The sequence below is a fragment of the Sapajus apella genome, unplaced genomic scaffold (genome assembly GCF_009761245.1).
Source record: "Sapajus apella isolate SASKATOON/1434 unplaced genomic scaffold, GSC_monkey_1.0 scaffold80, whole genome shotgun sequence".
In the NCBI taxonomy this organism is placed as follows: domain Eukaryota; kingdom Metazoa; phylum Chordata; class Mammalia; order Primates; family Cebidae; genus Sapajus; species Sapajus apella.
In genome coordinates, this window is record NW_022437020.1 from 8,061,368 (window position 1) to 8,087,635 (window position 26,268).

The window sequence follows — 26,268 nt, forward strand, 5'->3', positions numbered from 1 at the left end:
AGTATAGCAGTAGTAATACTGTCTCTTTTGGACCACTTTCCCCAAAATATTTGCAAATGTATGGTATTTTATTCTAGCCTCATGTGGTTCATATAATGTATATAATTTCAATTTTCCTGTTATGAAAGGTCATTTTTACTTAGACATTGCCAGGTACCAAAGGTTATACAACTAGTTTAGTGACAAATTTGAGGCTCGGATCCAGGTTTTCTCACTTGGCTTGCAATAAACCTTCTCAATCAGTTTATGAAGAAAGAGTAACTGGAAATTGCACAAGATACTAAAGTAGAAGCAACATTTCAGTAATGTTTAAAGTTCATTCTGGAATGTTTTCTGGCATTCAGGATTGTTTTCTTAATTTTAAAAGCATCCATTAGTTCTTGTTTTGTAGTAACTTTTTCTTACCACAACAGTGGTGTGTTTTTAGGAAAAAAAAGAAAATATTTTTTAAAAATTGTAAGTTATTGCTTTAAATAACTTGAGTATTTGCTGCTTTTATCTGTGAACACAGTATCTATAGAATTTTTTTCTTTTGACTTTCATTTTTGGTTTGGGGGTACGTGTGTATGTTTGTTACATGAGTAAATTGCGTGTCGCTGGGGTTTTGCGTATGAATATTCATGTGACCCAAATAGTGAGCACAGTACATGATAGTTTTTCAGTCTTTATCCCCCACCCACGCGTCTCCCTCTAGTAGCCTCCAGTGTTTGTTGTTCTCAACTTTGTGTCTATATACGCTCAGTGTTTAGCTCTCACTTATAAATGAGAACATGTGGTATTTGGTTTTCCGTTCCTGTTAATTCGCTTAAGATTATGACCTCCAGCTGCATCCATGTTGCTGCAAAGTACACTATTCTGTTCTTTTTATGACTGTGTAGTGTTCCGTGGTGTATATGCATCACATTTTCTTTATCCATTCCACTGTTGATGGACATCTAGGTTGATTTTGTGTCTTTGCTGCTGTGCATAGTATTATGATAAAAATACTTGTGTCTTTCTGGTAGAACAGTTTATTTTCCTTTGGGTATATACCCAATAAAGAGATTGCTGGGTCAAATGGTAGTTCTGCTTTAAGTTCTTTGAGAAATCTCCAAACTGCTCTCCACAGTTGCTAAACTAATCTGCATTCTCACCAACAGTGTGTAAATGTTCCCAGTTCTCTGCAACCTCACAAACATCCTTTTTTTTTTTTTTTTTTTTTTTTTTTGAGACAGAGTTTTACTCTGTCTGCTAGACTGAAGTGCAGTGGCGTGATCTTGGTTCACTGCAACCCTCCGCCCCGGGTTCAAGTGATTCTCATGCTTCAGCCTACCGAATAGCTGGGATCACAGGCAGCTGCCACCATACCTGGCTGATGTTTGTATTTTCAGCAGAGACGGGATGTCACCATGTTGGCCAGGCTGGTCTTGAACTCCAGACCACATGTAATCTGCCTGCCTCGGTCTCCCAAAGTGCTGGGCAAACCCACCAACATCTATCTACAGAATATTTAAAAACAAAACTAGAATTATATTTTTTCTATATGTTATTTTTTCTATATGTTTTTCTATGTGTTATTGTATATGTTATTTTGTCTTTATCTTATTTTTTCCTTAAAATAAATTCTTGAAAGTAGAATGGATTTTTGGAGGGGAAGCTGAAATTCATTTCTTTGTGAAATACTAAGTTTTTAAATGTTGGCCAAATTATTTAAAAACTTTTCATCTGTAAAATGATTTGGGGTCGTTCATTTGCAATAGTAGTGTTTCCGTTCCTTGGGGCTGAGTTTGCTGTTTTCGTTTTACATTTTGTCCCATTAGTATTGTCTGTATGCCTAAGACTCCCAAATGCATACATTTATTCCTGATGTATGAGTCTTACGTCCACTTTCCTATTTGACATTTTCACTTGTCCATGACCATCTCAAGTTTACTATGTCCAAAATTGAATTCTTAAGTTCCACTCTTTTAAAAAATTAATACTTAAAGATTTTCTTTTGACAGATGCCTGTTTCTTAAAAGAGTTCAGTTGTTGATTGTACATAATCATTTTTATCCCAAAAGTTATTTGGTAGTTTTAAAAAAATTTAATGGATAGTTGATTCACTAGAATCATCAAAATGGAGTGTTCTTATGAACTCAATGATTGATGTTAATAAGGACTCAGTTTAAAAAGTAAAGTTTACCCCCGTTTAAAGTCCATGCTCTTAAAATATTTATTTACTTAAGCAACAAGTTTCTTTAAAACAGTAAACAGAATTGAGTTTAAAGACTATGAACATCTGTGATCAGTATTATTACTAAATTGGTCTGAATACGATTGCTAGATTCTATGATATCTTTTAAATTATGACAGTAGAGTTTATATTTAAATATATGTTTTTAAAAATATGGGAATGTTTTTAAAAATCTGGTTCCTGATTTTTTTTTTTTTTAATGACAGGTTTTTTTCAGTTACCTGATAATTCAGTTTAAAGTAATTTTTTCCTGTGTTCCTGTTGCCTGAATAACAGATTATAGGACTTGGGATTTAATTAGAGAGATTCTTTTTTCTTTCCTAGGAAAAGATAATATTATTTTATGTGAGAAATGCCCATCTGTGTTTTCTAAAGGTAGATTTTAAATGTTGCCATTTTGAGTGAAACTCTTTTAGCTTTACCATATGGAAAAATCAGTACTTGCATGATTTAAAAAGTTAGTGGTTAGCTTGCATTAATAAAATCTGACTCCTGGAATTATTTGAAAGGTATATGTATTTTTTTCCCAGTATTTGAATATTTTGAAATTGTGGTAAAACATACTTAACATAGATTTACTATTTTAACCTTTTTAAAGTGTATAGGTTAGTGGCATTAAATAAATACACATTGCTGTACAACCATCACTACCATCCTTCTTTAGGAGATTTTCATCTTCTCAAACTGAAACTCCATACTCATTACACGCTAACACCCTACTCTTGACCCTCTCTGCCTTAGCAACTATGTACCATTCTGCTTTATGTCTCTGAATGTGACTACTTTAGGTATTTCATACAGATGGACTCATTAGTAGATTTGTCCTTTTGTGATTGGTTTATTTCCCTTACATAATGTCTTCAGGGTTCATCTGTGTTGTAGCCCGTGACAGGATTTCCTTTTTTAAGGCTAATATTCCATTGTATGTATGTACCACATTTTGTTTATTCTTCCACAGATGGATGTTTGAGTTGTTTCTACCTTTTGACTATCGTGAATAATACTTCTGTGAACATTGGTGTATGGATATCTAAGTTCTTGCTTTAAGTATGTTTGATTATATACCTAAAAGTGGAATTCTTGGATCAGATGGTAATTCCATATTTAATTTTTTTAGCAAATGCCACACTTTCCATAGCAGCTGTACTATTTTACATTCCCTAGAACAGTGCACAAGTGTTCTAGTTTTTCACACCCATGCTAGTGCTTGCTGTTCTCTCTGTTTCTCAATAGCCATTCGAATGGATGTGAAATGGCACCTCATTGTGGTTTTGACTTGCATTTCCTAATGATTAGTGATGTTGCTCAACATTGAACATTGGTTTATCTTCTTTGGTGAAATTTCTGTTCAGGTCCTTTGCCCATTTTTAAATTGGGTTATATTTTTGTTTCTTTTGAGTTTTAAGAGTTTTTGAATATATTCCAGATATTAATCTTATGTCAAGTATATGATCTACAATTTTTTTTTTGAGACAGAGTTTCGCTTCTGTAGCCCAGGCTGGAGTGCAATGGCACAATCTCTACTCACTGCAACCTCTGCCTCCCAGGTTCAAGCAGTTCTCCTGCCTCACCCTCCCAAGTAGCTGGGATTACAGGCATGCGCCACCAACCCAGCTAATTTTTAAAGATGGGGCTTCACCATGTTGGCCAGGTTGGTCTTGCCTCCTGATGTCAGATGTTTGAACCACCTCAGCCTCCCAAAGTGCTGGAATTACCCGTGCCGGGACGTGATCTGCAGTTATTATCTTTCATTCTGGGTTGCTGTTTTACTCTGTTGATAGTATCATTTGGTGCACAAAAGTTTTTAATTTGATAAAATCTAGTTTACTTTTTCTTTTGTTGATTGTGCTTTTGGTGTTGCAACTAAGAAATTACTGCCAAGTCCAACATCTTGAAGCTTTTGCTGTATATTTTCTTTCGAAGAATTTATAGTTTTAGCAGTTGTATGTGGTGTTAGATAAGCATCCAACTTTATTCTTTTCCAGGTGGACATCCTGTTTAACCAGCACCATTTTTTGAAAAGCCATTGAATGGTCTTAGCATCCTTTTTGACAATCATTTGACCATATGTGAGGGTTTATTTTTGAGTTCTCTATTCTATTCCACTGGTCTTTATGTCCATCTTTATGCCAGGGCCACAACTGTTTTGATAACTGTAGCATTATAGTAAATATTGAAATCAGGAAGTGTGAGTCTTTTAACTTTGTTCTTTGCAAGATTATTTTTGCTATTTGGAGTCCCTTGAGATTTCATGTGAGTTTTAGGGTGACCTTTTCTATTTCTGCAAAAATATCATTGGGATTTAATAGAGATTGCATTGAGCTTATAGATCCCGTTGGGCAGTATTGATATCTTAATAACAGGATCTTGAAATCCATGAATATGAGACATCTTTCCATTTGTTTGTCTTAATTCTTTCATCAGTGTTTTTTAGTTTTCAGTGTGCATGCCTTTCACCTTCACCTCCTTTTCATTTCCTAAGTTCAGATGATATCTGACTTACAGTGGTTTAACCTACGATTTTTCGACTTTACAATGTTGTGAAAGCAATATGCATTCAGTAGAAACCATACTTTTGTACGGTATTGAATGAATTACATGAGGTATTCAACACTTCATTATGAAATAGGTTTGTATTAGATGGTTTTGTCCAACTAGACTAATGTAAGTGTTCTGAGCATGTTTAAGATAGGATAAGCTAAGCTATGATGTTTGGTAGGTTAGGTGTATTAAATGCATTTTTGACTTAGGATATTTTCAGTTTATGGTAGGTTTATAGAGATTTAACCCCCTCATAAGCCAAGTAGCACCTGTATTCTCTTTGATTCTATTGTAAATTGAATTTTCTTATTTTGTATGCATCAGCGTTAATATATAGAACTGCAGCTGGTTTGTGTGTTGATTTTGTGTTTTGCTGCTTTACTGAATTTATTAGTTCTACCATTTCTTTTGTAGAATCTTTAGAGTTTTCTACATGTAAGGTGATGCTTGTTTCATGAAAGGATTCTAGGGGACAAAAAAGATCATGTCATAAAACAGAGATATTTATACTTCCTTTTAAATTTGGATGCCTTTATTACTTTTTCTTGTTTAATTGCTCTAGCTAGAACTTCCACTACAGTGTTGAATAGACGTGATGAAAAGGGTCATCCATATCTTGTCTTTGATCTTAGACGAAAGACTTTCAGCCTTTCATGATTGAATATGATGTTAGCTCTGGATTTTTTAATATGTAGTATTTATTATGATGAGGTAGTTTTCTTCTTTTTCTAGTTTGGTTGAGTGTTTTTTATTATAAAAGGGTACTGTATCTTGTCAGGTCCTTTTTCAGTACTTTTTTTTTTTTTTTCAGTACATTCAGATGATCATGTTTTTTCCCCCCTTTATTCTCTTAATGTGGTATGTTACATTGATTTTAGTATGTTGAAACATCCTTGCATTGCAGGAATAAATCCCACTTAATCACCATTATAATCCTTTTAATATTTGGTAGAATTCAGTTTGCTAGTATTTTATTGAGAGTTTTTATGTCTCTTCATAGGGCATATTGTTCTATAGTTTTCTTGTTGTGTCTTTGGTTTTGGTATTAGGGCAATGTTGACCTCGTAGAATGAGTTAGAAAATATTCCTCCTGGGCCGGGCTCAGTGACTCAAGCCTGTAATCCCAGCACTTTGGGAGGCTGAGGCGGGTAGATCACGAGGTCAAGAGATCGAGACCATCTTGGTCAACATAGTGAAACCCCGTCTCTACTAAAAATACAAAAAATTAGCTGGGCATGGTGGCACGTGCCTGTAATCCCAGCTACTCAGGAGGCTGAGGCAGGAGAATTGCCTGAACCCAGGAGGTGGAGGTTGCGGTGAGCCGAGATTGCGCCATTGCACTCCAGCCTGGGTAACAAGAGCGAAACTCCGTCTCAAAAAAAAAAAAAAAAAGAAAAAGAAAATATTCCTCCCTCTTCAATGTTTTGAAAGAGTTTGAGGGGAATTGGTGTTAGTTCTTTAATTGTTTGATAGAATTCATCAATGAAGCCATTGGGTCTAGGGCTTTTATTTGCCAGGAGGTTTTAATTACCATTTAAATCTCCTTGTTAGTTATTGCTCTATTCAGCTTTTTTTTTTTTTTTTTTTTTTTTTTGGTGATTCAGTTTTGGTAGTTCTAGATATCTTTTGTGTTCCTAGGAATTTGTCCATTTTATCCAAGTTATACCAGTTGTTGGTATATAGCTGTTTATAGTATCCTCTTACAGTCTCATTTATTTCTGTTGAACATGTTGTAATACCCAATTTTCATTTCTGATTTCAGTAATTTGAGTCTTTTCTTTTTCTTCCTAGTCAGTCTAGCTAAAGGTTTGTCAATTTTGTTAATCTTTTTGAAGCATCAACTTTTGGCTTTATTTATTTTTTCTATTGTTTTTCTGTTATCTGTTTTATTTATCTCTGCTCTCAAATTTGTTGTTTCCTGCTTTCTGCTAGTTTTGAGTTTTCTTTTGGGGGAAAATTACAGCATCTTAATTTTTATGACTTTGTGTATATGGCATGTATGTCTTTTATCTTTGTCATTCAAGGTTGTCTTGGCTATTCTTTCACTTTGTATTTCCAAATGAATTTTAGAATCAGCTTATCAATTGCCACATATAATAAGAGAGAACCTGCTGCTATGTTGATAGGGCTTGCATTCAGTCTGCAGATTAATTTGGGAAGAATTAACGTCTTTATAAAATTGAAACTTCTAAAATTCTGCAAATACAGTTTTGCTTATTGTTTTGTACATTTTAAATTTCTCTCAGGATCAAGACCTTTTTCGTTTTTTTTTTGTTTGTTTGTTTTACATAAATGATAGCATTATTTATTTATATTGCTGATGGGAATAATCTAATATAGAAGATGACTTTGGTATTGTAGGAAAGAAATGAAGAATTGCTGGAGTCAAGACTATACAGGAAGGAAAGCAAAAGTACATAGAAAAGATGCTGATGGATTGATAGTTGTAGTAACAGGACTTTGAGATACTTCTCTTATATTTGCTTTTATTTTGCCAGTAGAATAGATAGCAAGGTCATTTAGCCAAGAGTGAAGATGACTGATGAACGTTAGAGATGTAAGCAGAGATAATAGGAATAAAATAATCAACAAGGTATTGGGAAATGTAAAGTTTCTGGAAATGGAAGATCATAATATGAAGGGAATATTTGAAGTTTAAGGTTCATGACTTTCATGAACTTAAAGTGAGATTAATTGGCATGATTAGCATGCTTATTTTTTTCCTCTAGCCTTATTTAGCTACACAGGAGCTGGTCTTCAGGGGTCAGGTTTTGCAAGAAAGTGGAGGCAAGGGGATGGGGTCAAAGGGAGGTAAGGGTATGAAAATTAAACTGGATAAGGAGAGTAGTAAGGAACACGAAGTGGATTAGGGCCATTGAAAAAGTGGTAGGCTTAAAAATTGTAGGACCTAGAGGGTTCAAAGGATTGTTGTAATTAGGTTATTAAAATGTGTAAACTGGAAATACAGAAGGTGATGGTTAGAGATTTTACACAACAGTTTATTTTCGCTATAGGTAATTCACTGGCAAATTTTGTTGGTTATTTGTATTTGTCAGCCAGGTGCAATGGCTCACACCTATAATCCCAGCACTTTGGGAGACTGAGATAGGAAGATGACTTGAGCTTAGGAGTTCAAGACTAGCCTGGACAACATAGTGAGACTTCGTTTCTACAAACAATAATAAAAGAAATTAGCTGGGCATGATGATGTGTGCCTGTGGTTCCAGCTACTTGGGAGACTGAGGTCGGAGGCTTGCCTGAGCCCAAAAGGTCAAGGCCCCAGTGAGCCATGATTGTGCCACTGTACTCCAGCCCAGGTGACGGAGTGAGACCTTGTCTCCAGAGAACAAAAATAATGTAAAAATATTTGCATTGGTCTTCATGTGACAAATAATGTGTATAGGACAAATATGAAAAGCAAATTCATATTCCTTTATCCAAGATTTTTGAGGTCAGATATGTTTTGGGCTATTTCTCACTTTTTCTTTGTTGCTTTTGCCAAGGACTTACCAATTTTATTAGTCCTTCTAAAGAACTAACTCTTGGCTTTGTTGATTTCTATCCTATGTTTGTTTTCTATTTCATTGCTGTTAAATTTATTTCTTCATTTCTCCTGTTTTAGGTTTAATTTGTTCTTTTTGTAACTCTGAGATGATTGTTTAGAAATTGTTTCTTGGCCTTCTTCCTCTTCCTCCATATATGTATTTTAAAGCTGTAAATTTCCCTCTTAACGCATCTTTAACTGTATCCCATACATTTTTATTTATTTATTTTTTTTTAAGACAGAATCACTCTGACACCCAGGAGGGTGGAGTGCAGTGATATGAACATAGCTTACTACAGCCTCAACCTCGTGGGTTTAAGGGATCCGACTGCCTCAGCCTCCCATGTAGTGGGACCACAGGTCTTTGCCATTTCACATGGCTAATTTTTTTCTTTTTTCTTTTTGTTTTTGAGACGGAGTTTCGCTCTTGTTACCCAGGCTGGAGTGCAATGGCGCAATCTCGGCTCACCGCAACCTCCACCTCCTGGGTTCAGGCAATTCTCCTGCCTCAGCCCCCTGAGTAGCTGGGATTACAGGCATGCACCACCATGCCCAGCTAATTTTTTGTATTTTTGGTAGAGACGGGGTTTCACCATGTTGACCAGGATGGTCTCGATCTCTTGACCTCGTGATCCACCCGCCTCGGCCTCCCAAAGTGCTGGGATTACAGGTGTGAGCCACTGCACCCGGCCTAATTTTTTTCTTTTTTTTTTTTTTTTTTTTTAAGTTGGGGGTCTCACTTTGTTGCGCAGGCTTAAAATATTCTTAATAGTACTCCATCGAAAATATTTTCTGATTTTCACTGTGATTTCTTCTTTGACCTATGGATTATTTAAGTTTTTTGCTTAATGTTCACAGCAGGGTTTCCAGATTGTATTAGTCTTTTCTCGTGCTGCTTTAAAGAACTGCCTGAGACTGGGTAATTTATAAAGGAAAGAGATGTAATTTACTCATGGTTCTGCATGGCTGGGGAGGCCTTGGGAAACTTACAATCATGGTGAAAGGGGAAGCAAACACGTCCTTCTTCACATGGTGGCAGGATAGAAAAGTGCCAAGCAAAGTGGGAAGAGCCCCTTATAAAACATCAAGTCTCTTAAGAACTCAGTCACTATCATGAGAATAGCAGCATGGCAGTAAGCGCCCCCGTGGTGGTTCAGTTACTTCCCACTGGGTCCCTCCCACAACATGCAGGGATATGGAACTACAATTGAAGATGAAATTTGGGTAGGACACAGCCAAATCATATCACAGATTGAATTCTTATTAATTTCTAGTTTAACTTGTCTTGAGGTCAGAGAATATGTCTGTCCTTTGAAATTTGTTATGACTTTAGTTTATGATCCAGCATATGACTACAGTCACTTTTGGTAAATGTTGTATTTGCAGTTATCAAGTATTTTCAGCAGTTGTTAGGTCATGTTTTCTGTATGTAAGTTAAGTTGTCATTTGTTTAGCAGTCAAATCTTTTTCTACTTGTTTTGGTCCGCTTGTTCCTTTGTTCTGATCTGCTTGTTCCATCAGCTACTTTCAAAGCTCTGTTAAAATTGACTTGTGGCCAGGCATGATGGCTCATCCCAGCACTTGGGGAGGCCGAGGCGGTCAAATCACCTGAGATTGGGAGTTAGAGATCAGCCTGGCCAACATGGTGAAACACTGTCTCTACTAAAAATACAAAAATTAGCTAAATGTGATGGTGTGTACCTGTAACCCGACCTACTCAGGAGGCTGAGGCAAGAGAATCATTTGAATGTGGGAGTCGGAGGTTGCAGTGAGCTGACGCCCCGCTACTGCACTCCAGCCTAGGTGACAGAGCAAAAAAAAAAGACTTGCTATAATTGTATACTTACTTTTTTTTGTTATTGGCTTTATATTTAGGCATACCCTATTTCTTAGGTGAAGTTTATTTAGGAAAAGTATATTTTTACATTGCAAAACTCAGTACAGTAGTCTAAGAAACTGGTATATGGGAAAACTCACAAATTATATTCCAAGTATAATTTATCGAATATTAGAATCATATTTAGACATTTTGAAGTTTGTAAAGATAATGTGCATCTCTGATATTGCTGGTAATAAGCAAGACATTGCAATATTAGAAGGCTTTGAGCTGTTGTCTTCCACGACGTGTTTTTCCTGAACATTTTTCTAATTGCCTTTCATATTTAGCTCTTATTTTTGCTTAGATTTGTAGAATGCAGAAAGAAGTTGAGGAAGTGTTAAATTGTGGAGAAAGAAAAAAAGCCAGTGAGAAAGTAACTGCATATGAAGTCATGTAGTAAGCATTTTACATCCCTTAGCCATGGTAATTTACTACTATAAATGGGCATTTTTTGGTGTGTTGAATTTTAAAAGAAAGATGATTGGGGATTATGGTTGATGTGTAATATATAATAATTTTTCCCTACTTCAAATAATGGGAAATGAATTTCCGGTTATGGTTTCTGCATAGAATATCTGATTTTCAGTATCAGATTCCTAACTGCAAGTGTTGTTAGGTACATTCAAATTTAGAATTGTTATGTCTTCCTGGTGAATTGATCTTTAATTGTTTTGAAGTATCATTATATATCTATCCATGCTATCCATGTGTATGTATCTAGTGTCTACCTCCTGCATTAAAGTTTGCTATGATAGGCACACAACTTTCTTTTGGTTTGTGTTTTACATGGTGTGTCTTTCACTAGGCTTTTACTTTTTTTCTGTATGCCCATATGTAAGATGTGTCCTCTGTAATCATCACCTAATTGGGGTTTGTTTTTTAAATCCACGTCTATTATCTTCTTTAAAAATTGGAGGTTTAGTTTAATCATATTTAATTAATTGCTTACATATTTGGATTAAATCTGTCATCTGTCATCTCCCTGTTTGCTTTCTATTTGTCTTTCTTGCCTTCTTTTGGGTTATTTATTAATCTATTTTTTTCCTTCTCTTTTAGCTATTTGTGCTTTTACTGTTCTTGCCATGGTTACCTACGAGATTACCACATGCATCTTTGACTGAGGTCTAAAGTAAATGAGAATTTTTTTTTCCATTTCTTAATCAATGAAATGATTTTAGGATACTTATATTTCATTTTGCTATCCTCCCCTATTATGTACTATTGTTGTTGTATGCTATAACATTTGAAATCCCACAAAGTATTATTTTTTTAGTCAGTATTCCTTTGGAGTTAACTCTGCTCAACGCTGTTCATTGCACTTCAATTTTTTGTGCATATCCAAACTGTATTTGGGGTTCTTTTTTCTTTCTACTTGAAAAAATCTCTTCAATATTTCCTGGTAACAAATTCTATTTGTTTGCCTTAAAGTTGCCCCTCTATTTTGCCTTCATTTCAGAAGGATTTTATTTTTTTTATCAGATACAAAATTTTAATTTGGCGTTTCCCCAACAGCACTTTGAAGATACCATTTTTGTCTTCTGTCTTCTGGCTTTTACTGTTTGGGAAAACTCAGCTAGCTGTAACTCTTACTGTTGATTCTTGAAGTTAATCTTTAATTTTTCTGGCTGCCTTTAAGATCTCTCTATGGCGGTAGGGGACCTCCTTCTCCCACTGTCTCTCTTGCCCCCATTCCTCTTCTCCCTCCCCTCTTTCTTTCCTTCTCCCCCCTCTCCCCTTTGATATACCTAAGTTATGGTTTTCTTTGTGTTTATTTTGCTTAAGGATTGATACAGCTTATTGAATCTGTGGCTTGATGTCTCATTCGTCAGTTTTAAAAGTTCTTAGCTAGATGTCTTCAGATATTTTTTTCTTGCCTATATGTTTTCTCCTCGCCTCTGAGACTACAGTTACATGTATTTTGTATCCTTTTTCCATATGCTATAATTTCTCGCTCTTTTCTATATTTCTCATTCTCTTTTTGTGCTTCAGTCTAGGTATTTTCTTCTTTCCTATGTTCTGGGTTGATTCTTTATTCAGCTGTGTCTAAAGTATTATTAAAACTACCCATCACTTCTTTTTCAAAATTTTATTTTTTATTTTCATGTTTTCCATTTTTTGTTTACTAAAATTATTAATTTTACTTTTTAATTCCTTGAACATTTATTTTAAATGTTTTTCTGAAAGCACCATTTTCTGGATCTACTGTAATCTGTTTCTATTACCATTTTAAAATATTGATTTCAGTCGGATTTTGACTGGTTATATTTTGATTTCTAGACATTTATATGAAAATGAAAAAATAATGTGAGTTTCTAGACGACATTATGTTTCTGCTGAGAATTACTTTTGCTACTGGTATGCAGCTAGGCTAATAAGAGTATTAGCCCAGATTGCCTTAATCTAATTAGGGATTGAGATAATTTAAAGCTATGCCTCTCTGTATGGGCTAGTCTCTTTGTAGTTTACCTTTATGCCTAGGGTATAGTTCTTTGCAGTCTATTCATATGCCTGATGTGTTTACTAGGGCTATTCCTCCTTGGCAGGCCCTAAATCTAAGTTTTGTATGTCCACCCACAGATCTCTTGAAAGCTCTGTTAACTTTCTTAGTTTCTTGGGCAGTAGTTTTGGAATATTGAGGCAGTAGTTTTGGAATCTTCAGGCAGAGGAATCCAAAGACTGGTCTCACCTATTTCTTCTAGTTCTCAGCCCTGCAGAATCTCTAGTTTTGAAAGTTCTCTAGTGATTTAAAACAGTTTATCTTGTGTTTTTCTTTTCTAGTTCTCAAAAGAAGGTTGGTTTGAAGCAAACTACTACACCATTGCCAAAAGCAAAAATACTCAAATATGTTCTAGAATTCTGAATTTTTCAGGTGATATAAGATAGTACAGTGTATCCATCTTACAGGCATTAAAATATCTTGCAGTACTGCCTCTGCAGTAAAATGTATTAATATTTCTCCAGCCTACTACAGTACAAGTTTTTATATTGGGAATCGGATACAATGTGATCTGTTAAAAGAACTATTCTACAACACAACTGCCTGTTTGATCGGGTCCTGCCACTGACTAGTCATTTTCAGTTCCTCTGATGTTTCCTGTTCCCTTTTGTCATAGGGCTTTTGCACATGCTGTTCTCCTGCCTAGTATGTATACCCTCATACTCGGGTTTGAGTATGAGGCACATCCTCAGGGAAGCCTTTCCTGACCCATAAATTTAATTCGGATAAATGAATTCCAAACTTTCTAGTTTGGAATTATGCAAATTCATTTGTATGATGGTTTGATTGATGTCTTTTTCTTCTACTAAACTCCAAACTCTGCGAGATTAGGAATCATATCCTTTTTTTTAATGACCACTTTATCCTCTATGCATAGTTTAGTGTTGGGAAGTACATTTATTAGAAGTAGGTGAACAATTAATAGGTTATCAGTTGTTAACAGATGATCAACTAATGTTTGTATGAATGAAGAAATAAAATAATGAAGGAAGATAAATAAGAAATGTGCTTATATTAGTGCTGGAAATGATAAGAAATGAAAGGCTCATTGCTTTTGAGTACAAGCCAGATTTAATCACATACTGGAGTTACACAGTATGATTGAAGTTTTATAGATACACATGTACAATACTAAAAATACTTGCATAAAATTCCCATGGGAATTTATTATTATGACTGTTGTATTATAGCATTTGTTTCCCCATCTCCTCATAGTTATTTATTATGTAAGTCTGAAAGCACTAGGTTTTCAAAATGACAACAGCCATTGTTCAGAACATGACAAACCGTATCATTACCAGTCATCCTACTTCACAGATACATGGAATCAAAAACCCTTGAAAGATTTTTTTAAGTTTTGAAGGATTCGCAGTCTCAGGAAAGCAGACTTGGAATTTATACACACACACAAAGGTTCCGTGGTTTCTGGAAGGTAACATGCAAACCGAATCTTGACTGATAAGGAGGCGTTCATTAAATGGCCAAAGGAATATCATTCATTTAAATGCATTTTATTATGAAAGTATATAGTGGCTTTGTGAATTGACAAATAGTAACTTGGCTGGAGACTAGGGCAATTTGCAAGAAGAATTTGAAAATACATATTGGGGCTATCCAGATTAGTTTATTGTTTGGTATGGTCATCAGAAGTTTTTAAGGATATTCTGTGTTGTTAAGAAGAGAAATGCTAGAACTAGACTCCCTGAGTTTATAACCCCAAGCTCTGCCCCTTACTATGTGACCATGGGCATACTGCTTAATTTTTCTGTGTCTCAATGTCTGTTTATAAAATGGTGGTAATAGTTATAGATTGCAGTTAGGCTTGAATGAGTTAAGACACGTCCATACTTAGGAAAATGCCTATTACATAGACGAATCTCAGTAAGGCTTGGCTCTTGTTGCTGTTATTATATACATTGAGAAAACCTCCAACATTATTATTGCATTAGTTTAACCAGAACTAGAGACACAAAGAGATTCAAGAGGTATTTTCGGTGTAAAGTTAACAGGACTACAGCTTATTTCCTAATTTTGTATAATCAGAAATTTCAACTAGTAGTGCTGTGTGTGCAGCATAAAGGCAAATTTGAAATTTGTATAACACTTTTATGATTTGTAAATTTACAGATTTTAAATCTTCTAATTTGTGTTTTCTTTTAGATCTTGTAGAAAATTTCAGCTGTAGCCCTTGGACTAGAAGCTGAAATAATAGAAGCTGTGTACGATGCATTAGGGTATTGAAGAAAATTAACTTTTGAATTAAATATTTGGAATATAAGGAAATAAGGAAAGGTGACTGAAAATGGGGCGGAAGAAAATACAAATCACACGCATAATGGATGAAAGGAACCGACAGGTAAATGAAAATTTTAATTTATTTAATTGATAAAAATATTCTTTTAAAAAAGGTCATAGGATAGAATGGTTGGGTTTTTCTTAAACTTTATTTTAAGTCTAAATACTTTTAGTTCCAGACTAAATGAAAAATTCTAACAATCATAAAATTGTGTCTTTTTATCATGTGCTTTAAAGAGACTTTCTTATTATAGATATATGTCACAGAAAACATAAATGCTCAAAATCACCACAGTCCCACCGTTACCATCCATTGTATAGATTTTTCATAAAATATTTAGTCTATATCTCTAATTATATGTTTAATTGTTAGCCTTTTATGTATTGATTATTTTTAAGTTATCACATGTGTTTTCATAATTAGATAGTAGCTAAGTTAGCTATAATTATCAGTGAATATGTTCTAGTCAATTAAATTTTCTGGTTAACCAATATATAATGAGAATATTTTTTATACTTCTTACTATTGCAAATATTTCTAAATTTATATATGTACTTCAGTTGTAATGGATAAAATATATTGAAGTTATTTTATGGTACCAGTGTGAGTAAATCGTTACAGATTCAAGGTAATAATAATATGCTAGTATATGAAGAGGCCAGAATTTTTAAGTATCTAATGTTGGCTTAGCAAACTTTGGCCCATGGGCTGGCCATCTGTTATTGTAAATAAAGTTTTATTAGTGCACTGTCATGCTCATTCATTTACATATTGTCTGTGGCTGCTTTCGCATTATAACAGCAAAATGAGTAGTTGCCCCAGAAACTATGTGGCCCATAAGCTTAAAATCTTTACTGTCTGGCACTTCCAGAAAAAGTTTACCAACTCCTTAGTTCAAAATAAAGAAGGAAGAATAATTTCATAGAATATTATAAAGGAACTACTGGGAAGATGCTGTCTCTGGAAAAGTTGCGTATCAGGAGAAGTTTCAAGAACAGGTGGTTTCAGAAAGTTTACCAGGAACAGAACAAAACTGAAACAGTGTTCTGCAAAATTTGAGTAGTAGTTCACTCAAATGTAGATATAATTGGTGGTAAAACTCAGCTGAGCAGCCTGTAAGGGAGTTCGGTGGGAGTGATAAGAGTTGCCCACAGACTGACTCTTAAAGAGGAGGCCCTGGTTTCAACTCATGAAGATTGTTTAACAAAGATGTAAGGCCCACATCATTGCTTTCTAGCTCAGTTCCTTGCAGACTCTTCTCAATTCTTTCCCTATAGGAATTTTCCTCCCCATCCCTCCCCCTACCTCCTAAATAAAGGAATCAACAAAAAATAAATAAATAAAAATAAAAATACATATGATTCATTATGAAGGTTGGTAAAATAGGGAAGATCGATAAAATATCCATGCTGTTATCCCAAAGGAATGATTCCAAGCAAGGCTGCAAATTATCTTCCTTTCACAATCTGAGGATTAAGAAGTGAGAATAGGCCGGGTGCAGTGGCTCATGCCTGTATTCCCAGCACTTTGGGAGGCCAAGGCGGGCCGATCACAAGGTCAGAAGTTCAGGACCAGCCTGGCTTGAACCTGGGAGGTGGAGGTTGCAGTGAGCTGAGATGGTGCCACTACACTCCAGCCTGGATGACAGAGTGAGACTCTGTCTCAAAAAAACAAACAAAAAAGAAGTGAGAGGAGGGATAGGGACTTGCTTCATGAATGTTTGCAGTATAAATATAAAATAGGGTTTGTTGGGGAATAACAGACAAGCAGAAAACTGGAGGGCACATAAAATTCTTGAGCCCTCATTATTCCACAGGTAGTCATGTTTAAATTGGACATAGCTAAACTGGACCTACCTATGGACGGGATTTACATTTTTAGCAGGAAAGAGTAGCTAGGCATGTGTAGGTGACTGTGTAATAGAACTTTTTGAGTTGAGGAAGTGACTTTGTTAAAAAGATGGATACTAAGCAACTAGAACGAGCCTGTTCTTAGGTTGGACTTACCTGCTGTGTGAGCTTCTTGGCTACCTACAGAATGGGGCAAGGACTGTCTGAATTTCTGTCTCAGATAATTTCAGTAAAGATTGGAGAAAAGACAGAAGAAATAGTTGGGCAGTTTATTTTAAATTAGACACAGAAACAATTTGTCACAAACTAAAAGAGTGTCTTCGTTTTATTAATTTTAGAATTTGCGGATTCTGAGTTAAAAGTTTCATTTTTCTTCATAAAAGGGAGAAAAATTGCATCTTTGCAGAATAAAAGAGATGTCATTTATTGGTCCAGATTCAAATATGTACTATATCCCAAGAGGCTGTGTTAGGTCCTGGAAACTCATAAAAATATATGGCCTACGTAGGAGATCTAAATATGTGGCAAATAGAAATAATCTCAGATACTGGGAGAGTTTATACAAGAAACTGCCAAGTTCTGATGGAGTGGTTTAGGTACTATTTATTGGAGGAGGTAATAGCAAGTAAGAGTTTTGAATTACAAGTATGAACTGGCAAGATGAAAACCATACTTCATCATTGGAACAGTACACAAATAATCTTGGGGGGGCCATAACAGTACCATGCACTCAAAGAGCTGCTTCACTTTACTTCCACTTAGAAGCCTATGGCAAAACCTTGTGTTTGTCCTTCCTTATCTAAAACACTTCTTTTTTATTTTCTTTTTAAAGTAAACTGTATTAAAGTATAAGATTAAGAAAATTCAGAAATCCTGAGTGTGGTTCAGTGAAGTTTTGCACAAAGAGCATAACCATGTAGCCAGCATATCCCACAGCACCACCCCAGAGGTACTCTTTATCCTGTGTCTCAGTTATTTCTCCCCTGCCCCAAGGAAAGTCATTAACCTGGCTTCTAACACTATAGATAAATTATAACTGTTGTTGAATTTATATGAACAGTGTGTATTCTTTTACACGATATTATGTTTGTGAAATTTATCAGTGTTACTGTTGGATGTAGAGATATGTAAATATATCTTGTACGTTTTCATTGATGTATAATCTGTTGTGTCAATAGAATACAATTTATGTCTTTTTATTGCAAATGGACATGTGGGTTGTTTTCTACTTTAGTATTATTATGAAGAGTGTAATTTTGAGTATTCTCAATCGTATACAGGAACACTTGGGTAAATAGAAGTGCAATTGCTGATAAGTAGTTGACAAGTTTTCTAAAGTTGCACTAGTTTAAGTTGTACGTACTAGTTTACACTCTGCTGGCAGTGTGTAAGAGTTCTAGCTGCTCCAGTCTTCAGCAGTTCTGGGTATTGGCCTTTTCATTTTAGTCATTCTGGTAGGTGACCAATAGTAATTTAATTTAATTGTAAGTTTCCCATGATGTCTAATGAAGGTACTCATTTTTTCATATTTTTATTGGCCATTTAGATATATATCTTCTTTTGTTACTAGTCTATTCATTTTATTTTCTTCTAATGGGCTGCCTTCCTTTTTCTTATTAATTGACATGCATTCTTTATAATCAGATGAGTGTTTTACCTATGACATGCATTATGAATACTAGCTCTAAAACTATGGCTTACCTTTTCACTTTATTTAAAAAAAATTTTTTTTAGAGACAGGGTCTTGCTCTGGTGCCCAGGCTGGAGTGCAGTGGTGTGATCATGGCTCACAGTAACCTCAAACTTTTGGGTTCCAGTTATTCTCTTGTCTACACCTCTTGTGTAGGTTGGACTACAGGCACGTACTACCAGGTTCGACCTATTCTTTTATTTTTTGTAGAGATAGGTTTTGCCTAGACTGGTCAGGATCTCTCGGCTTCGAGTGATCCTCTTGCCTTGGCTTCCCAAAGCACTGGGATTACAGGCATGAGCCACCACACCAGGCCTATACTTTGTTAATGTTTTTAAAAATCAGTAATACTTTAATGGTTTCCCATTTTCCTTTTTTCCCCCTTTCCTTTATGGCTAATGCTTTTTTGTGTCATGTGTAAGAAATCTTTACTACCATAAGGCCATGAAGATACTCTTCTATGCTTTCTTCTGTAAGTCTTTGTTTCGTTTTGTTTTAACCTTTCATGTTTTAGACCTGTTATCCATTTCGAGTTTATTTTTGTGTTTGGTTTGAGGTGTAGGGGTCACGATTTGTTATTTTCCAGATGGTATTTAGTTGTCGCAGTATAATTTATTACAAAAACCATTCTTTGCTCACTATGTGATAAGGTTGCCTTTGTCATGAGTCAAGTAACCATATATGTATGAGACTCTGAATTATCTATTTTGTTCCATTTGATTATTTGTATATCCAGTGTAATTCTACACTGTTTTAATTACTGTAATTTGATATCGGATAGTGTAGTTCTGCACTTTTTTTTTTGGCAGAACTGGCTGACTATTCTTGACTTTTTTCAGAATATCCAAATGAAACCAAGTGTCAGTGTTCACTCAAGAAAACAACCTACTGGAATTTAGATTTTTTTCCCCACTGGATGGATGGATCTCTTTATGGAAAATTGAAATCTTTATAGTATCAAGTCTTGTAATCTATAAACGTGTAGATTTCATTTGGTTTTCATTAATTCTCTCTATAATGGTTGATGGTTTTCAAAATAAGTCTTCTACATTTTTTGTTATATTAGTAGGTATTTTATTTTCTAAAGCATTATTACAGTTCTTCTCAAATTTTATTTTCTGCATATTTTCTGCTGAGTATATAAAAGTATACTTGAGAATTGCTAGATAACATGGTAACTCTAAGTTTAACATTTTGTGAAATGCCAGACTGCCAAAGTGGCGGCATCATTTTGCATTCTGCCAGCCATGTGTCAGGGTTCTAGTTTTTTCACATCCCAGCCAACACTTGTTATCGTCTGTCTTTTTTATTATAGTACTCCTGATGGGTATAAACTGGTTATCTTGTGGTTTTAGTTCGCATTTCTTTGATAGTTAATGATGTTGAGCATCTTTTCATGTGCTTATTGGACATTTGTATATCTTCCTTGGAAAAATGTCTGTTCAGATCCTCTGCATAATTTTTAATTGTTTTTTAGTTGTATCCTTATTTTGAAAGCTGTTTTTACTGGTTGTAGAATTCTAGATTGGCAGTTTTATTCTCTTAGTACTTTGAAGCACTTGTCTTCCAGCTTGCATTCATTTCTGTTGAGAGGCCAGTTTTTGATCTTTAAAAAACATTTTTTTAAAGATAATGTGTCTTTTGTTGCTTTAAAGCCTTTTGTTTTTCCTTTGTTAATAAACATTTTTACTGTGATGGACTCACAAGAGGCAGGTGTCTTCAGATACTGCTTGTGTCCCATTTTTTTCCTCCTCTGGGATTCTAGTTACATAGAACTGTTTTATGTCCTATACATTTCTTAGAATTTTATCTTCCTATATTTTTTATTGTTTTTTTCTCTGTGTTTCAGTGTGAATGTTTTCTAGTTAACCTGTTTTCTAGTAGTCTATTTTCTAGTAAACTGTTCTCCTGCTTTTTAAAATTAATTGATAAAACAGCCTAGTAAGTTCTTACTGTTCTTAATTTCTGATAATATAGTTTCAATTCTAGAATTTCTTATTGACTTTTCTTTTTTATGTGAAGTGGCCCATCTTTTCTTGCATTTTCTCTATTTTTTACTTTTTACTTTTTTTTTTTTTTAAGATATTAGCCATAGTTATCTTTAAGTTCATGTCTGCTAACAGCTATATGTAGATTATCTTTAGGTCATATCTGATCCCTTTTTCTCTTTGTCCTCAATTACATGATTTAGTCTTTTGACATGTCTGGTGGTTTTTTAATGAGCCGTCAGACCTTGTATGTGAAAGATACTATAGAATCTTGGCATCTCCAGTCTTCCTGCCTCAGCAGCTTTCTGATGTCTTTAAACAGATATTTGTTGTATTTCATCCTGTTTTACTAGTTGATTTCAGTAGCTTCTTCGGCTTTCCAACAGCTACTCCCTCTAACCTAGAAGCAGACATCCTTATATACTTAAAAGAAAATAAAAAAAGCAGTTTAAAAACAAGTTTTTTTCCAAAGGTTCCAAAGGTAGAATATAGAGAACAATATTTGAAAGACTGCTATATTCATTAGCCACAGGTAACATATGTCAGTTCTGACGTATGTATTTTTATTTTTGTTTGTAAAGTGAAGAAATTAGAGATTTACTTGCCTCTGTAATTTTTCCTAGTCTCTTCCTAATTTCTTTCTCATGATAATCATTATCTTGTATTTGCATTGTGTTTTCTTTATATTTGTTTTTTTCAGCAGGTATTATTTAGTATTATTTCAATGTGAGTTTAAAGTTTTACATAATGATGTTTTCATTTGCTTTTTCACTCAGTGTAGTGTTTTAAGATCCATCTGCTCTTACTCATTCAGCACAGCTAGTTGTAGGAATAAATATTCTTCAATTCATTCATCAATACATCTTTCAAAGAACATTTATGTTGTTTCTAATTTTTTACTGTTATAAACAGTGCTGCAGTATGTATCTCTTGACCTATTGCATTATGCATGGGTAAAAGTTTCTTTGTGACAAATACTTTAGAAGGAATTGCTAGGCTGAGTATTGTCCATCATCACCTTTACCATGTTTTCAAGTTGTTTTCCAAAGTGATTGTACTAGATACACTGTAGTACTTTAGTATGAGAATTCCTATTTCCCCATATACTTTGCCTTTTCTTCTTTTTTCTGTCTTGTCTCCTTTTCTTTTCTCTCTCTCTCTCCTTTATTTTTTCTCTTTGTCCCCTTTTAAATTTTGTTTTATACTTTTTCTGGTCTTAGGAAAGTGAAATGCAATCTGTTTTTGTGGTTTGCTTATTATTATTATTATTATTATTATTATTTGAGACGGAATCTCGCTCTGTGCCAGGCTGGAGTGCAGTGGCGTGACCTTGACTCACTGCAGCTTCCGCCTTCTGGGTTCAAGCCATTCTCCTTTATTAGCCTCCTAAGTAGCTGAGACTACAGGCATGCACCACCACGCCCAGCTAATTTTGGTGTTTTTAGTAGAGATGGGGTTTCACCATGTTGGCCAGGATGGTCTTGATCTGTTATTTAACCTCATGGTCCACCCGTCTTGGCCTCCCAAAGTGCTAGGATTACAGGTGTGAGCCACCACGCCCAGCCGGTGGTTTGCTTATTTTGCACTGGGTTGATGGTTTTGATTTTTTTCTGTTAGAAGTTCTTTACATATTCTGGATATTAATTCTGTATGTATTGTCTCTGTTTCAGATAGTATCTTTCAGTCTTTACCAAAACACTTTGTAAACACTTTTATGACAGGCTTATCACAGTGCACAATAGTGGTTCCTATTGCGTTTATTTCAGTAGATTGTGAGCCTTCTAAAGCGTGTTAAGATTTGCTTTATTTCCTAAATCATGATTGGTTTTTTGAATGTTCCAAATGGAGTTGGGTAAATACGTATTCTTTAATTGTTGGATGCGTGTGTCTCCATGTATCTTTTAGATCACTCTCATTGTTGTGTTCAAACCTTCTGTATTCTTTGTGACTTTTTGTTTTTTGTTCATTGAGACCTATCAATAATTGTACTTATTACAATGGTGGATTTGTCAATTTCTCTGTATATTTTATTCATTTAATGCTTATTGTTTTATACATCTTGGGACTGTTTCATTAGACTTGTACATATTTAGAGTTGTACCTTCTCAGCGAATTTTGCCATACATATTGACCATCTTTATCCTCAGTAAGGAATATTTGTCTTAAATCTACCTTATCTCACCTTGATATAGCTACACATTTCTTCCTTTCCTTTTATTTTTTTCCTTTCTTTTCCTTCCTCCCTCCCTTCCTCTGTCTTCCGCTCCCTTTCTCTCCTCTCCTCTCCTTTCTTCCTTTTTTTTTTTTTTTTTTTTTTGAGACAGGGTCTTGCTCTGTCACCCAGGCCAGAGTGCATTGGCATGATCGTGGCTCACTGCAGCCTTGACCTCCTGGGCTCAAGTGATCCTCTTGCTTCAGTCTCCAGAGTAATTGGGACTACAGGTATTGCACACCACGCCTGGCTAATTTTTGTACTTTTGCAGACATGAGGTCTCACCATGTTGCCCAGGCTGGTCTTGAACTCCTGAGCTCAAGTGATCCTTCCACCTGGCCCTCCCAAAGTGTGGGGATTACAGATGTGAGCCATGGTGCCCAGCCAGTATTTTCTTCATAGGTCTGAATCTCTCTGTTAACTTTCAGCCTTACTGTATCCTTATATTTTAGGTATGTCTTTTACAGATAGTATGAAAGGCTGGATTTTGGTTTTTTAGCTAGTCTGATAAATCTCTTGACCTACTAGTCTAGTTGATTTTTTATTCCCTATGATCTTGTATATATTTGTACTAGTTTACACCATCCCAGTTGATATGTAAATTTGTTAGAGGGCCCCAGGCATTAAAGAAGTGCTAGTATATGAAAAGAGTGTGATTGCAGCTCCACACAGAGCGATCCCCCCACCCCCTACCAGGAGAAAAACATTGGAAGAAGATACTTTCTCTACCTGGTAATCCACCAAACTTAGAGGTTCTGAGTAAGAATGGTTGACAAGTCACACTGCTAGAGGTTAGTCAGTTTCTACCTGATATATTCAACTCCTATCTCCAGCAGAGCTTCTGTGCCGCGCAGGTTTTATTCTGGAGGACATCCGTCTGCATCAGCATGGCTGCCAGTTCTGTTGTGAGGTGGCAGGCATTGAGGCAGTGGAGGTGAGAAGCAGAAGCTGAACCCAAACTGCTCTTTTAAAACTTTGTCTTCTCATAGCTTCACTGGCTGTTTTCTTCTCCAGGCTATGAGCCTCCACACCCCTGACCCTGTACATTTTCCAGCATAACCTCTGGGGTTTCTCAGTTTTTCTTCATTATTCCTTCACAGATTTATTCAACAAAAATTTTTTAGCACCGACTCACTGCCACTCAGTAGTTTTGTTTTAGAAGCTGAGTGTGCAGCATTGAACTTTTTTCAACTTATATTCTACTCAGATGACTGGGTTTTTATCAGCAAGTAATGCTTGTTGGGTTTTTTGCCCCCTAACAAGCGCTTATGGCTGTTAATACTTCCTGAGTTTTTTTTTTTTATGTTAGAAAATGTTTATTGTCTTTATATTTGAAGTCCAATTTGGCTAGCTCTAATGTTCTAGGTATAGACCCTATGCCTGAACCTTTTCCCCAGAACATCATAGAGATTTGGTCTTCTGACTTTGAATATTGCCAGAATTCTAACACCAGACTGAGTTTTTTCCCTTCTTAAAAGTGACTCACTTCCTGCCTTGGTCCACATAGTATTCTTTCTTTGACCTTGACATTCAGTAACTTAATCTGAATATGCCATGAATTTGATTATTCCTTATCACTTTTTAAAGAAATGGTATGACCCTTCAGTATTTTGTTTTATTTTTTTTAATAAATATATTTCCTTTTCTAATTGCCCTGGGCTTTTTTGGTATCTTCATTATCTGTCAACAATACAAACAACTTATTTCTATTCATTTTAATTTGTTTTCTGTTTCGATTCTTTGACTTTTATTATTGTGCTTTAACCTCTGCTGTGATTTGATTTTTTTTCTCTTCTGAGCCATATCAACTCACATTTTGGGTCTGTTATCTCTGACATTTTTGGCAATTATATTAGGTGTGAGTTAACAAAAATAGTTTTCCTATAAAATTATTTTTTTTCAGTTTATTTGTTTTGGTTTCACCTTGCCTGGCATTCTGCATTTAGAACAAGAGTCTCCACTTACTTCTTGGGCTTCTCACACTTGTGAATCTTCTAGCACTAATCAGAGGATCCTCTCGGAGTATATTGCCACTTTTATGAAGAACTCAGTGTGAATTCTCTGAATCCACTTTCATTTTTATCAATTTCACCAAATCTGGCAGATGAAAATCTGTAGTTCAGGGTTCTTACTTTACTTGAGGAAAACCCAGTCTCTCTTTATTCTGTATATGTATGTATGTGTGCATGCTTTTAGAGAAGTAGAGAGTAGTAAACATGACTTTATTCCGTTTTGAATTTACAACTAAATTTTGTGATTTCTTTTGAACTTTAAAGAATTGACATCATTTTAATGTAATTAAAATCATCAGTTTAAAAGTATTGTCTTAGAATAGTAAAGTTGATATTGAGTTGTAATTACGTTGTTAGTATTCTCTAGCCCAATTTTAGATTTTTTTTCTTTCATATGAAATTTATGAACTAAAACGTGGCTGTATTGCAAAATTACTAATTAACATCATACTGATTATTAGGCTTTTGCTGATTTTTCACTTTTAGATGTCTTAGAAAGCTAGTGTGTAGAAGGAAAATCTCTGTATTTTCCTTCCTCTGTATTTTCCTCTGTATTTCCTCTGTATTTGGTTTGTACAACCAAAAACTTCTTTTGAACTGAAAACACTAAAATCAAGGCAAAATGTAGACTCTCAACAGCTTATTTTCCTGCTTTGTGACTGTTATCTTTTGTTATTATCTCATCTTCTAAGGCTTAATACTCTTGTGATAAGTGAGGGTGTTTTTTCATTTCTTCCCTCATTGCCTTTCCCCATTGTATTCTATTTTGTTTTTGTTTGTTGCCAAAATCTATTTGTAAAAACAAGTACATCAACAAATGTTGAGGTTTTTTACTTGTAATTTCTGTTTTATATTGAAAATTTTAAAGTATCAAATATAGGCCAGTTTTCAAAGATAATTCATAAAAGGTGATTTGGATATATAGCACAATTTACATGTAAATATGTATCATGAACAGACCAGGCTGTATTGCCTGGTCTGTATTGCCTGGTTAAATTATCTTGTTAAATGAAAATTTAAAGAACCTCTCAACTCTATTTTCATTCAGCTTACTAGCTAATAGAATATTTGAGCGGTCATATAATACGTGGAGTATTGTGCTTTGTGCACTTGCTAAATACAGGGGAAACAAGGTTTTGAGAATATTGAAGAGAATAGATCTGCATAAAATTAAGAGTGATTAAAGTGATTAAATGCTAAGATGTGTAGATGTTAAATGCTTATGGTGTTACCATAGGGAGAAAACAGATACTCTGCTTAAATTTAGTGAAAATCATTGAACTACTATACTACTGTTTAATTTTAACATGCTACATAGGAAATAGACTTTAAAAATACAGAAATGTGTTTGAATTGTACATGTGAAATGCATTTTGTTGTTGTTTTGCTTTTACATATACATATTATACCTGTAATGTAACAGGATATTAAAGTTATGCCCATGAAAAAAATTTCTAATGGCAGTAATTGCTTTTCATGATACTGGAGATGTGTATTTCTTTAATAGCTACTGCAATAACTGATTTAAGTCTAGGCCAATAGTT

The 26,268-nt window shown here is 34.9% G+C and overlaps 1 protein-coding gene across 11 annotated transcripts in view; it reads left to right on the forward strand.

The window, feature by feature from the left end:
* MEF2A (myocyte enhancer factor 2A) overlaps nt 1-26,268 on the forward strand; it is a 138,287-nt gene that overhangs the window by 43,166 nt on the left and 68,853 nt on the right. For 10 of the 11 annotated variants that reach the window (XM_032252845.1, XM_032252849.1, XM_032252839.1 and 7 more), the window contains exon 2: nt 14,837-15,032. In XM_032252845.1, coding sequence (XP_032108736.1) covers nt 14,979-15,032 — 54 coding nt within the window. In that variant the 5' untranslated portion in view covers nt 14,837-14,978. Of the gene's footprint in view, nt 1-10,115; nt 10,603-14,836; nt 15,033-26,268 lie in introns of those variants that run through there. The other variant, XM_032252842.1, reaches the window with a different exon arrangement.